Source organism: Nelumbo nucifera, chromosome 5 (genome assembly GCF_055504915.1).
Source record: "Nelumbo nucifera cultivar China Antique chromosome 5, China Antique-T2T, whole genome shotgun sequence".
NCBI classification, from domain to species: Eukaryota; Viridiplantae; Streptophyta; class Magnoliopsida; order Proteales; family Nelumbonaceae; genus Nelumbo; species Nelumbo nucifera.
Window position 1 is genome coordinate 53,322,277 of NC_142653.1, and position 13,885 is coordinate 53,336,161.

General features: G+C 38.4%; 1 protein-coding gene across 2 annotated transcripts in view; it reads left to right on the forward strand.

Moving 5' to 3' along the window:
• Positions 1–13,885, forward strand: part of LOC104596738 (alpha/beta-Hydrolases superfamily protein) — a 53,910-nt gene that overhangs the window by 21,849 nt on the left and 18,176 nt on the right. For both annotated transcript variants that reach the window (XM_010258019.2, XM_088887653.1), the window contains exons 6-9: positions 1,106–1,228; positions 8,604–8,681; positions 9,781–9,866; positions 10,056–10,104. In XM_010258019.2, coding sequence (XP_010256321.1) covers positions 1,106–1,228; positions 8,604–8,681; positions 9,781–9,866; positions 10,056–10,104 — 336 coding nt within the window. The remainder of the gene's footprint in view (positions 1–1,105; positions 1,229–8,603; positions 8,682–9,780; positions 9,867–10,055; positions 10,105–13,885) is intronic.

Here is a 13,885-nt window from a genome sequence, read left to right on the forward strand (position 1 = left end):
GACTAATATTATTAGAAAATTAAAATTAATAATAAAAAGAAAAAATATTAAAAGTAATAAAACAAACCATTTGCATTTTATATTAAAGTAATAAAAATCAATTAAAATAATAAAAATACTAATTTCTCAATTGGAAATGTCATAAGGCTCCTTTTACTTATGGATGATCATTTGTAACCTAGCCCAGCTTGATTAGACCTACAAATTTCCTAGCTCAAGCAACTATTTTCTTTTGGGCTTGGCCTACCTTAGACCCGCACCAAGCCCACACATAATGTGTGCTTGGTCTGGGCTAAGCAACTCCTAAGCTTGACTAGGAAGTTATATACATATGCCAGATAACGAATTTTATATAGATATATAGTATTACATATTAATATATAGCTAATTTTTTTATATATTTTTCTATAATTGACTAAAATTAAATAAAAATTTTGTTGTAGAAAGGCATTGTTTTATAATTAACATGGATAGGATTGTAGACATACTATCAAATATTAGCTTGTAGTGTGTGCTGGGCCAGGCAAGGGCAGCCTTAAAAACTTTTAGTATACTATCAAATCCAGCCCAGGAACTTTTTTTTTTCTATGGTTAATTGGACTACACAATGGTGGCCACAACCAGTTGGCATACTAACTGAGCCATCCATAAGTTGGGTGGCTCAGGATGAACTTGACCCATGTTCATCTACAATTCTACTTAAATTTCATGGGCACCTTTGGCTTCAATTTTGCTTAACAAACCCATGCATGGCACGGGTCCCGACTATGACCCATGTGTAATTCTTTTCATATGTTGATTTCTGTAGCTATTTTTTTAGTTTAATGCATAATATTTCTGTTTTAGTGTAGATTTGGGAAATGTTTAGGTCCTTCCTTTTATAATATTCCTAAGTACTTCATTGAATTCTGTTCGTGTATTTCTGTTCGTTCAATCAATCCCTGAAATTCTACGTGGATTCTTTTTTTCTGCCTCAACTTTTGGTTTTAGTTTGTCAGCAAGGTATCTCAGTTACGAATGCAAAATTCTATGTGGATTCTTTTCATTTCTTCTCATTTCACTTATGAATGCAAAATTTCTTAATGCTAATTTACTAATTGGTCAGTCTGATTGGTTCTATAATGCGGGATGGACGGAAGATATTCGAAAAGTTATCGAGTATCTTCATCATGAATATCCAGATGCCCCTCTATTTGCTGTTGGAACTAGCATTGGTGCCAATATTCTGGTTTGTACTACCAATATTTTTTGGTTCATTTTCCTTTTTAGCACTTTAATTATGTGAATTATTTCCCTGATAGTGATAAAAAAGATACTTTTCTATGCTACAATTTGTTCCTAAACTTTCTAGAGATTACTATTTGTCTTATCTCTGTATCCCTAAAATGGTTTCATGTAAGAGTTTTGGAAATAGCTCCTCCAACTTTTAATTTATGTATCATCCTGTAACCAAATTGGTGCAGACAGACATGGAAGAAGAAATTCAAGGGGCAGTATTTGCAATGACAACTTCTTAATTTTTGGTTTGTACTTTTGGTCAATTATACTTTTTTTTTTTGTGTAGATCTCTAGATCTCTAATTAAAAATTGGCATCACAGCACCCTTAACTAGTGGTAGAGTCAAAATAGCTTAACAAGTATTATATTGAATTTTTAGATTATAGAAAATGGTTCAGATGGAATCTTGTAACTTCTCTTTTATCCTGTTACCCATTATTATGCAGTTTCTAATCTGTCATCTAGAGTAAAAGTGCCATCTGAATCATTGATTGAAATTTAAAAATAAAAGAAGTTAATGTTTCTCAGTTCACAATGCTTGAATTTATTTTGTCAGCAGCCCCTATTGATTTAGTGAAACAGTTCCTATTGATTATTTGGTTGTTGATAATACCTGCTTGGAATATGTATATTACCTTGATTTTCTAAACAGGTCATCTACCTGTAGCAACAATGGGCCGAATGGGTTTTAGTTTCTTTGCTTTTCTTTAAGTTATGTTTATGACTTTTGTTAGTAGGTAGTGGGCCTTAGTTATGAGCCTGTTTTCTCTTTTTTATTGTTTTCTATTGTTGTCTTTAATGATGGACACCCTACTAAAGGCACTCGTGTAGTTGTCCTTATTTTTTACAACAAAGGAATAAAAGAGATCTTTGGGGGGTGAAGAGAGGTTTTGAACTATTCTCTCTTCTTCTTCATTTTCTTCCATCTTCTTCCTCCATCACTCCTCTCTATTTAATCTCTTTCTTTCTCCTGTTTCTTTTCTTTTGATTCAGATTATTGCAGGTGTGATTTACAACTTGGTATTAGAGTAGGTTCTCACCTTTGTTTCTTTCTTCTCTCTTTGCCCATACACAGTGTGTATGGAGAATTGATGGGCTGATTAGGGAGCAACTTATGTAGTCCAGTTGGGATGGCTTTTGGAGAGGTTTTGTGAAGCTTTTCATCCCCAATTGAAGCCCAAGGCAGGTTCTTGGAGTTTTTTCCCAAAAACCCTAGACAATTGAAGACAGCTAGTTAAAAGTCCTACATTCACTTTGAAGCTAGTACTAGGGGATCAAAGGGTAGCCTTTTGATTTTCATTAAGGGTGATTTGAGTTGGATAGGGTTCTGAAACCTCTGGTAGGAGTGGTTGAACTTTCTCATTTTCTCCCATTTGGGTGGGTCCTGTGAAACTTTAGATTTGGTTGTTGGAAGAGTAGTTTTTTGCTTGGGATAGCAATTCTAGCTTAGTTGAGACTTATTTTGATCTCTATTTTACTCAATAGAGCAAACTAGAGGAGAATCCAAATATCCCATAGATTATGGGTTTGGACATGGGTGGTCAATTGAGAATCTTTTTGGGCTGGTCACTATTGTGGAGCTAGATGGGACCAATTATTTAGCCTGGTCTCAGTCTATTAAGATACATGTGTGTAGTAGAGGGAAATGGGGTTACATCACTGCGAGCAAGAAGAAATCGGGGGAGGACGATCCTACCTATAAGAGGTGGATGTAGGAGAATTACACAGTAGTGGGTTGGTTAGCAAATTCTATCTGTCCATATATTAGCCGGCATTACTTGTGGATAGAGTGTTGTTTGGGCTTACAAATTAAAGAATGATGTCAATAATTTAAGGTAGGGGACAAACCCTTAGCCGTATACTTCTCCATGCTTGATTTGATGGAGACTCTGGTTTGGGGGTGTACAAAGGATCCTGAAGCTCATAGGAAGCTGGTGGAAGTCGGGTTTTTGAATTCCTTACCAGACTCAAACTGGAGTATGATGTTGTGAGATAGAATGTTTTGGCGAAGGTGACTTTATCTCAGGCTTATGCTATGGTAGTGGTGAGGAGATCACAAGGGAGGTTTGGTTTGTAGAGCCATAGATGGATCACTATGCTAATGTTGGGATGAAGCCGAAGGTCAGCATTGGGAAGAAAGATGTTTGTGAATATTGTATGAAGCCTAAACATATTAAAGACACATGTTGGAAGCTGCATCCAGAGCTTATACCTGCTAGACTCAAGAATGCAAACAGTGGAAAAAGGAATGAGAATGGGAAAGGTGGAAGTGAAAATGTAGCCACCTCCTTACTGAGTGAATGGAGGTATAGTGGTGAAAGTTAGTGGGAGAGCAACTAGCAACCGCCAGGTATGAGTATGAGAAGTATGGCCAAATAATTAGTCACCTGGAGTCTACTGCTACAACACCTACCTCATTAGAGATATTTCCCCCTTCATTTGCATATGCCCATTCAGGTATTCATGCTACTGTGAATCATGCTTCTATTTTAGGTAATTGATTTTGGTACCTCTAACTATATGACTAGTGTGTTCCATTTATTTTCTACTTACCAACTTTTATCTGGTCGAGATAAGATCATCCTTGTTGATGGCTCTCTTGCTCTTATCTCTGGCAAGGGAAACATCAAAGCTTCAGACACCCTCACCTTATCCTGAGTCCTTCATGTTCTTAAATTAAACACTAATTTCCTTTCAGCTAGTAATTTGACAATTTTTGAATTGTAGTATGACCTTTTTCCCTTCAAATTGTGTTTTTTAGGACATGGACTCTCAGAAGGTGATTGGGAGTTGCCATGAAGTGAATGGGATATACTTGTTAGACATGCCTAGACAAAGTTAAGTATCACCTCCGAGAGCAGCTTTTGGTTCAAATGTGTCAAAGTCAATCAGTTGTATCATGTAATGTCATTATTGTTTGGGTCATATTTCTTTTTCTTCGTTGAATCTTTTGTTTCCAACATTGTTTAAAGAACTAAGTTGTCAAGTCTACATTGTAAGTCGTGCGAGTTGTCAAAGCGTTGTAGAAACCCTTATTTTGCAAGTAATTAAAGATTTACAGTTCCTTTTCATATTTTTCAGTTTGATGCAGTGTTTTAAAAGCGTAGGGGTCACTCGTGCAAGGTGCAAGGTGAGGCACGTGCCTTTTTAAGTAAGGCGCAAAAGTAAAAAAATGCCAAAAAATTCAAAAATGCAAAAAAAAAATAAAAAAATTATTAAACATAATATTAATAAAATATAAACTTAAAATTTAAAATAAATGTTTTAGAAAACCTATAATCTAAAATTAAAATACATAAACATAACAAGTAAAGCATGTTCAAATGAGAATTTAAAAATAAAACCAAACATATAAAACATTTTCAAGCATATAAAACCCACAATCTCTTTTTTTCTCAATTACATTATTTCAAGTAGCTAATGTGAGTATGTGACAGCTCTGGTACCTTTTCTTGTGCTTCATTCTATGAAACCTTAACTCAGGCTCCTATCCCTTTGGGTTGTCCTTTCCGATTAAGGAAATTTGGAACAGGCCTATTCCTCCTTGGGTTGGTTTTTTTTGTTGGGGAATTTTCCTAGAAAGAATCAACACTTTATACTTACTTTAGAGAAAGAGACCCAACTATTGTCTACTTCCTAATAGATGTACTCTTTGTAAAGCTGATGGGGAATTTGGCTACCACCTCATGATCTCTTGGAAGGCTGCTAAAACTGTTTGGGAGTGGGTTTTCTCCTACTTTGGGTCTTCTTGGTATCCTCCGAAGACTATCCAAGGTTTGTTTTCTCCTTTTTTCAGTTGGCCTAGTTAGCGAGGGAAGATTATGTGGAGGTGTATTAGGGCAGCAGTATGCTGGTCATTGTGGGAAGAAAGAAATTCATGCATTTTTTTCGGCAATGAAAGAACATTGGAAGAATTGTTAGATCGAATCCTTTTAAGGGCTGTCCACTGGCTAAAATCTTTGGAGTTGTTTTCAGATTTTCCTATGGATGATTTGCTAAGAAACTGGAGAGAGATTGCTTCCAATGCTAGATGCAAGAGGACTCTTTGTCCGTTTTGGTCCCCTCCCCCCTCGGACTTTATAAAGCTGAATTTTGATGGTAGTAGTGTAAGGAATCCAGGGCCCTCTGGGATTGGAGGAGTCTTCAGGAATGAGGAAAGGATTGTTATTGCTTTCTTCTCTGGCCCTATTGGAGAAGGTGACTCTCTTAGGGTTGAGATCCTTGTAGCGCTTGAAGGAATTCGAAGAGAAAAGGAATTAAATATCAGTCGTTTGAACCTGGAAGGTGATTCGAAGGTGGTGGTTAGTTGGTTGAAGACAGAGGACAGTGGTTTGTGTAACTTTAACTATGAAAAAAAAAATAGTTCTTATGGCTGGGTAGGGACATTGAGATTCAGTATAGCTGGGTGAAGAGGAGTGCCAACTCATTTGTAGATGGCTTGGCCAAGCAAGGTGTGAATAGGGAGTCTATTTTTTGGGCTAGTTTTTAATCTTTTCTCTTTGCACTCCCTTTGTTTTCTGTTTTTGGGGAGCTAAGATATTTTATCTCCCCTCTTGTATCCATATTCCCTCTTTTCTTTTAATTTAATGAAGCTGGTGTTATTGATAAAAAAAAAATGTGAGTATGTGACAAATTACATTCCTACTTCTACGTGCCGCCTTTGTGCCACACCCCTCAAGGCGAGTCCAAACAAGTCCATGTTGGGGTCTTAAATTCTTAGTTCTCACACAAAAAATAATGATTTTATAGTTTTAATTGCTTTTTAAAAAGATATTTTATTAGGATGAATGAATGAGCAACATTACCGAAAAGGGGATTCTTGAAGCTTTTTAAGAAGATATTTTATTAGGATAAATGAATGAACAAAATTGCTTTTTAAGAAGATAGTTTTAATTACTTTTTCCCCCCATGTTCTAGTGAGATTTTGGGGTGATGCGATGACAACTACCTACTTTATTAACCGCATGCCTTCTCGAGTCTTGGGGTTTAAATCTCCCTTTGCTGCCATGTTTCCTAAGATTGAATTGTTTCTTATTCCCTTGTATGTCTTTGGGTGCACGTGTTATGTTCATGTCCTTAGCTCTTAGAGGCATAAGTTTGAACCCAAGGCCCGAAAGTGCATTTTCTTAGGGTACGCCTCCACACAAAAGAGCTATTGTTGTTTTGATCCCACTAGTGGAACTCCTTTTGTCTCTATGGATGTTATCTTTGCCGAGTCACTTCCATTTTATGGTCATTTTTCCGAGGGGGAGCATTCTGTTTAATTGTTTTCTTCACCACTTCCTTTGCCTTCTCATGTTGATCCTAAGGTTGAGTCTCCTATGGTTCCTTTTGTTCTAGTGGCAAAGCCTTCGTCTCCCAGTTCTACTATTCTTGCTCCTCTTCCTCCTACTAGTCCTTTAGTTTTCATTACTCATCCTATCGTTTAGAGGTGGTACCAGAGACAAAGGCTACGACATGAGGTTGTTCCCTCATCTACAGTTGAGCCTTAGACACTCTCAATCCCTAAAGAGAGGATAAGTCCTTCATTGCCTACTCCAGAACCTCCCTTCCTAGACATGAACCTACCTATTGCTGTGAGAAAAGGTAAGAGGAAATGTACAACACATTGTATTTCCAAACACTTGTCTTATAGCTTATTATCCCCATCTTATTATTCTTTCTTATCCTCCACCTCTTCTCAACTTATACCCAAGTCCGTTACAAAGGCCTTGTCTAAGCCAGAATAGGGGGAGGCTATGAGAATTGAAATATACGCACTTTGTAAAAATCTTACCTGGAATATTGTGGATTTGATTTTTGGGAAGGAACCAGTGGGATGTACACAGGTGTTAACTATCAAGAATCATGTTGATGGTACCATTGTTTATGTTGATGATATTGTCATTACAGGGAGTGATATAGAGGAATTAGGGGAATTGAGATATTTCCTGGGAACCAAAGTTGCTAGGTTTAAAGGTGGCATCTTCATTTTCCAACGGAAGTATGTGTTAGATCTTCTCATGGAGACTGGGAAACTTTGTGCCAAACCTGTTTCTACACCTATTGATGCTAACCATAAACTCTCAGCTGATGATGATGAGCTTTCAGCAGACAGGGAAGTGTTCTAGAGACTTTTGGGTAAGTTGTTGTTACCTTTGCATGACACGATTGTATATCTCATATGCTGTTAGTGTGATCAGTCAGTTTATGCATGCCCCTAGACACGCACATATGGCTGCTGCAGAACAAGTTCTGTGTTACTTGAAGGGAACTCGCAGAATGGGTGTCCTCTTCTCTAGGCATGGACACACCGGGTTTTTGTGCCTTGGTTGTAGGGAGGGAACATTGTCTCCTGGAGGAGTATCAAATAGTTAGTAGTAGCTAGGTCTTCGGATGAGGCAGAGTATAGGGCAATGGCACATGGAGCTTAAGAGTTGTCATTGACTCAGGTCACTTCTAGAGGAGATGGGTATTACACATGATAAGCCCTTAGTGCTTTACTATGATAATCAGGCTGCGATAAACATAGCTTACAACCCAGTTCAGCATGATAAGACAAAACATATTGAAGTTGACCGGCATTTTATAAGAGAAAGGGTAGCTTCCAGAGAAGTTTTCCTTCCTTTTATTGCTTTGGAGCAACAGTTAGTAGATATTCTGACCAAGGATGTCCCCAAGGAAAAGTTACAACATTGTGTAAGCAAGCTGTGCATGATTGATATCTATGCTCAGCTTGAGGGGGAGTGTAGAGATAATGGGATGAATGGGCCTTAATTTCTTTGTTTCTTTTAAATTATGTTTATGACTTATGTTAGTAGGTAGTGGGCCTTGGTTATAGGCCTGTTTTCTCTTTTTTTATTGTTTTCTATTGCTGTCTTTAGTGATGGATGCCCTACTAAGGGCATTCATGTAATTGTCGTTATTTTTTACAACAAAAGAATAAAAGAGATCATTGGGGGCTGAAGAGAGGTTTTAAATTACTCTCTTCTTCATTTTCTTCCATCTTCTTCCCCCATCACTTCTCTCTCTTCAATCTCCTTTTCTCCTGTTTCTTTTCTTTTAATTGAGATTATTGCAGGTGTGATTTACAACTATGTCTGATATGTAATTTTAGTAAAAGTTCCTTACTGTTCTGCTATTTCCTTTCTGTATTTGGATAACATATTAAAATAGACAAATTAATAGCAATTTCTCCCAATTTCATAGTTAATATTTCATAAACAATGTAGCATTGAGCAATTATATAGCACACCTTTCTGTTAGTTTGGCATTTGTTACTATACCTGGGTCTGCTGACAGTCTGATTTGTATGGTTCACTTTTGAATTGGACAATTGTTTTCAGGTGAAATATCTTGGAGAAGATGGGGAGAATACTCCTATTGCTGGGGCTGTAGCTATTTGCTCTCCTTGGGACCTTTTGGTTAGTTCTATAACTTTATAGGGAATAATGTAACTTTTACTTTTGTGTTTAGTCCGAAAGCCATGATGTCTTATCAGATGGATGAGAAGAGCTTATTTCAGAATGTTGACAGTCTTAGTTATCTTTTAGTTTTACTATTATTTTCTGTCTTATACATTTAATATGGCAGCAAGGGTATTTCTTTCATTTTCAGTTTATATGTAAATGGCTAATTATGAATGAAAAGGTGCACACCCAGATCAGTTCAGTTTTCTCTGCTCAATCTTTTTTTGAATGATAACTGTGAATTTTATTAGATTATTATAAAATAATAATAAGCTATTTACAACATGCGAAGCATTCCAAAATTGGTGAAGGCCTAACCTTTTCAACCCCTTTTGTTGTTTAGATTACATTTGCTCTAAATAACTGATTCCTGTGTGCCTCCTTCTTGTATAGAGCATCAGCACAGCTATGAGCTGGCCTTGATGCTTATGAAAAATTAGCCTCCAATTTCATTGTTAAATTTCTTATCTCCCTCGTAACATATCAGTACTGGCGTAACCCTTGATTGTTACTCTCCAGCTAATCCAACACTATTTTTTAATCCCCTTCCACTATTACATTCTTATAGCCCAAGAATTCCCCAATCATAAACTTTGCAGTATCACTTGCATGTCAGCTCTAATGGAATCCCTTGAGTTGATTGGTCTGGCAAAGATTGCAAAGACTTCACCTTTCCCATTACTTTATGCATCATCTATACTTGATGGTTTCGGGTTTCCAATGCTACATCCATCAAAGTTCAACTTGAGTTATTTCTTTATGCTCCACCTATGTGTCAAGTGCCCTTTCCTTTTCTTTCAATATAATCTTTTCTAACTGAATAAAAGAAACTTCTGTTACTGTCAATATTAAACCCAGTTTAACAACTGGCCATATTTTATTCCTACAACCTTAAATTATTTTAACAGTTCTGTCTAGATGCTCAGTTGACAATAAAGGGTCAAACCCCTGTAATATACAGAGGATATCACCAGTTTTCTCTATATGATTATAACATTCTATTTTTGGGTATTATTATAACATCCTCAGACATTAAAATTTTCCTATTTTGCAGATCTGTGACAGGTTTATTTCTCGCAGGCTTGTCCAGAAATTCTATGACAGAGCTCTTACAATTGGCCTTCAAGGTTATGCTGAACTGTATGTCTACAATACTCTTTTAACCATTTGAAGGGTGTGAGTTTCAATAAATTCATAATAAACTGAGAATTCTATTACGCAATTCCACTCTGTATTCAGAACAAGTTTAAAATTAGCTATGCAATTTAACACAGTTTCCATCCTAGCATTTGGTGCTTGTCTACCTATAACATTAGTCTTTTCCTGCAGACATCAGAATGTATATTCTAGGCTTGGAAACTGGGAAGGCATAAAAAAGGTTTGTATATTCTTCCTAGTCTTTTAGAGCAGTTGATGCCTTGATGAATACTGGCTACCTAATAAAAAAACATCTAGAGAAACTGAAGTGAGTGATTATGTTACAACCTCACCAAGATAGTGAATGTATCAAGCTTTCAGCTATCATTGCCAGCTGTTGACAGATGTATTGTATGTACTGTGCACAGGTTTAGTGCCCGCAGGGGTATTTTTGTAATTTTGTAGATCTCTTGTGTTGTACGGCCAGTATAGTATAAATACAAATGCTTCACTCACATGAAGCAGTTCTTTTGAGGCCTTAAGTCTGCAACCTCTTCTCTTCTCCTTCTTCTTCTTCCTTCCTTTCTTCTTCTTCTTCTTTTGCTCAACATGGTATCAGAGCGGAACCAACCAGGCCTGGAAAACAACCAGCTAAGGTCTCTCTCCACTTAGAAGCTATAGTCCTGATGCTCGAAGACAAGGAAGAGGAAGCATTCTCTAGTGCTGCGGTTAGTCTCCATTGCCGAGTAGGGTTCTGCTACAAGAAAGCTGACTGTTCAACTTCCTAGCGCAAAAAAGGGTTCTGCTACAAGTTTTTTCTTCTTTATCCTCCAGCCCAGGTGCTGGTGACTGGATTTGCTCGGCTAAGAAGACTGTAGAAAACCATCCCAGATGTACGAAGAGGGTTCTGGCCTGCAGAGAAGATTGAGTCCATGAGTGTACTGCCTATTCACAGTTCGGGTGACCTAGGTACTGAACAGAAGTTTCTCTGTTTATGGTTTTCTTCTTGCATTATTTTGATGGACTGTTAATGTCCTAAAATCTGAGTAGGGATTGTTCGACTGTTTTTTTTTCCCCTCCTCCGATTGTGTGTTGCTCTATTCAGCTCTCTAAGGGACTGTTGATGAACCCTAAACCCTAAGTGACTGTTCGGCTGCCCTGGAAAGTGGATATCAGCCGATTAGGTGTGGTGAACTACCACTTGTATTGTTGTTCCTACTGAGAGAGCTTCATGAAAGTTGTAAAACTGTAGGTCATTCAGACCTGGTTACACTGCAAGTGCAGTGTTCATATATTGTTCTGTGGACTCCTACAAAGTGTAGGTCATACAAACTAGTACTGCAGCTGCAGTGTTTGTGCTTGGTTCTCTGTGAAACCGAAAATCAGCAAGTGCCTAGTTGTGGACTGTAGTAGCTCTGTAAGGTAGTGTGCCTTTGTTTTTGTGTACTTCTAAACCTAGAATCATGAATAGTGAAGATTCAGCTACATCCGGAATCTCCACAATGCTGAATGGAATGAGTGGGAACAGTGACCTATCCTTCCCTATGGCTGTTGTTCCTCTTGATGGGTTAAATTACCTAGAGTGGTCAAGAGGGAAGTTATACATAACTGCAAGGGGAAAAATAGACTACATAAATGGAAGAATCAAAGAACCACCTTCTGGAAATGCAAAACATGATAGATGGGATCAGGAGAATAGTATGGTTATGTCATGGCTTTTGATCTCCATGCAACCGCAAATAAGGAAGAACTTCATGTGGGTTGAAACTGCAAATGAGATCTCGGAACAGGCAAAATCCACATATTCTGAACTTCGACACTATGCTAAGATTTATCAGCTGCAAGTAGCCTCATCTACTTGTCAACAGGGGGAGAGAAGTTTATCAGTTTATTACTCTGACTTGACCACTGTTTGGAAGGAGTTGGACCATTACCAGAATATTGATTGGAAGTGTGATGAAGATGCAAAATTGTATAAGAAACTTGGCTCACAGCAAAGAGTGTTTGTTTTTTTACATGGTCTCAATCCTATCTATGAATCCATCAGAGTACAAATTCTAAGTTCTAAGGATCTTCCTTCAATTCAGGAGGTCTATGCTCTTGTCCAGTCTGAAGAGAGCAGGAGAAACTTGATGAACAGCACCGGAGGGGATGCAATTGTGTTGGCAGCAAAGGGGGGTACCTCTACTAGTGGTGGACCTTCTTCCAAGAGAGGGGATCTCCAGAAGAAAGCAGAAGATAAGGAAAAATTGTGGTGCACTAATTGTCAGAAGCCCCGTCACACCAAAGATACTTGTTGGGATCTCCATGGGAAACCAAAGTGGGCTCAGGATCTACCTAAGAAGCAAGGCTCATATGTAATTAGAAGGCCCGGGCAACAAGGTACCAAGAAACACCACATTGCCAACATGGTTACTCGGGAGAATCAGCCCTCCACTTCTATTGTGACTCAAACACCACATGGCCAACATAGCTACTCTGGATCTGACCCAAGGGAGGATATTGTAAACTCCTTCCGTGACCATTTGGAGCTTTATGGTAGAGCAATTCGCCAGGTGGATGCTCCTCCCACCACATCAGGTAATCCTGCCACAACTTTCCATGTTGCTTCTCACAACCTTGACTCTCCATGGATCATTGATTCTGGAGCGTCAAAACACATGACTGGTATGTCCTCTTACTTTCAAACTTATCACCCTCTTTCTGGAAGAGATAAAGTGAGACTAGCTGATGGATCATACACTTCCATAGCTGGTCAAGGAACTCTCTCTTCCCCTCGGCCTTACTCTCTCTAATGTTCTTCATGTTCCAAAATTCCCTATGAATTTGTTCTCAGTCAGTAGTGTTACAAATTCCTTAAACTGTTCTGTGACTTTCCTATTGTGTGATTCAGGATCTGGCCTCAGGGAGGACGATTGGTAGGGGACGTATGGTTGATGGACTCCATATGCTGGAGAATACGGCTGGCCTTCATGTTACAGAGTATATGAGTCAGTTCAGAAAGAGTAAAATGTATTTGTGGCATTGTTGCCTGGGTCATTTGTCTTTTGAATCCTTGAAAGTTGTTTTTCCAAAACTGTGTAAGTCAGTGTCTGTTTCTGATTTCTCTTGTCAAACGTGTCAGTTAAGCAAGCATTGTAGAACTCGTTTCCTTCAAAGAAATAGTAAATCTGAGTTTCCTTTTCACATTGTGCATTCTGATGTGCGGGGCCTTGTTACTTTACCTTCTGAGAGTGGCTACAAGTATTTCATTACTTTCATTGCCGATTATTCCAGATACACTTGGGTATACCCAATGCGAACCCGTGAGGAAGTACCAAAAATTATCCAAGATTTTCAGCGGATGATCTTCACCCAATTTCAGACCGAGATACAAATATTTCAGTCGGACAATGCAAAAGAGTTTTTTCATAGTGACCTCGCGGAGTTCTTTGCTTCACATGGCTCACTTCATCGAAGCTCTTGTGCTCGCACGCCACAACAAAATGGTGTGGCTGAACGGAAGAACCGACACCTTCTTGAAGTGGCACGGGGTTTACTACTTCATATGAATGTTCCCAAACGATTTTGTCTTGAGGCTGTTCTTTGTTCTACATACCTCATTAACCGAATGCCCTCTCGTTGGTTAGAGTACAAAGCCCCACATCAGCTTCTTTTCCCTAAGGCCCCTCTTCTTTCTATCCCTCCTCGTGTTTTTGGTTGTCGGTGCTTTGTTCAAAACCTATCTCCCACCCAGGGGAAATTGGACTCTCATGCTATCCCGTGCATATTTCTTGGCTACTCATTCTCTCAGAAAGGGTATCGTTGCTTTGATCCTGTTTCTCGGAGATTCTCTGTCTCCATGGATGTTACCTTCTTTGAAGATGAGCCCTTCTTTCCTGTTTCTCCTCAGGGGGAGTGTAGGCATAAGGAGAAACTGGTTCAACTTCCTCCTCTTCCTAATCCTTCTCCCCCTTCTCTTCCTGATCCTCCACCTTTCCGTGTTTTTTCTCATCGTCGTAAAGGCCAACCAAGTTCAAGAG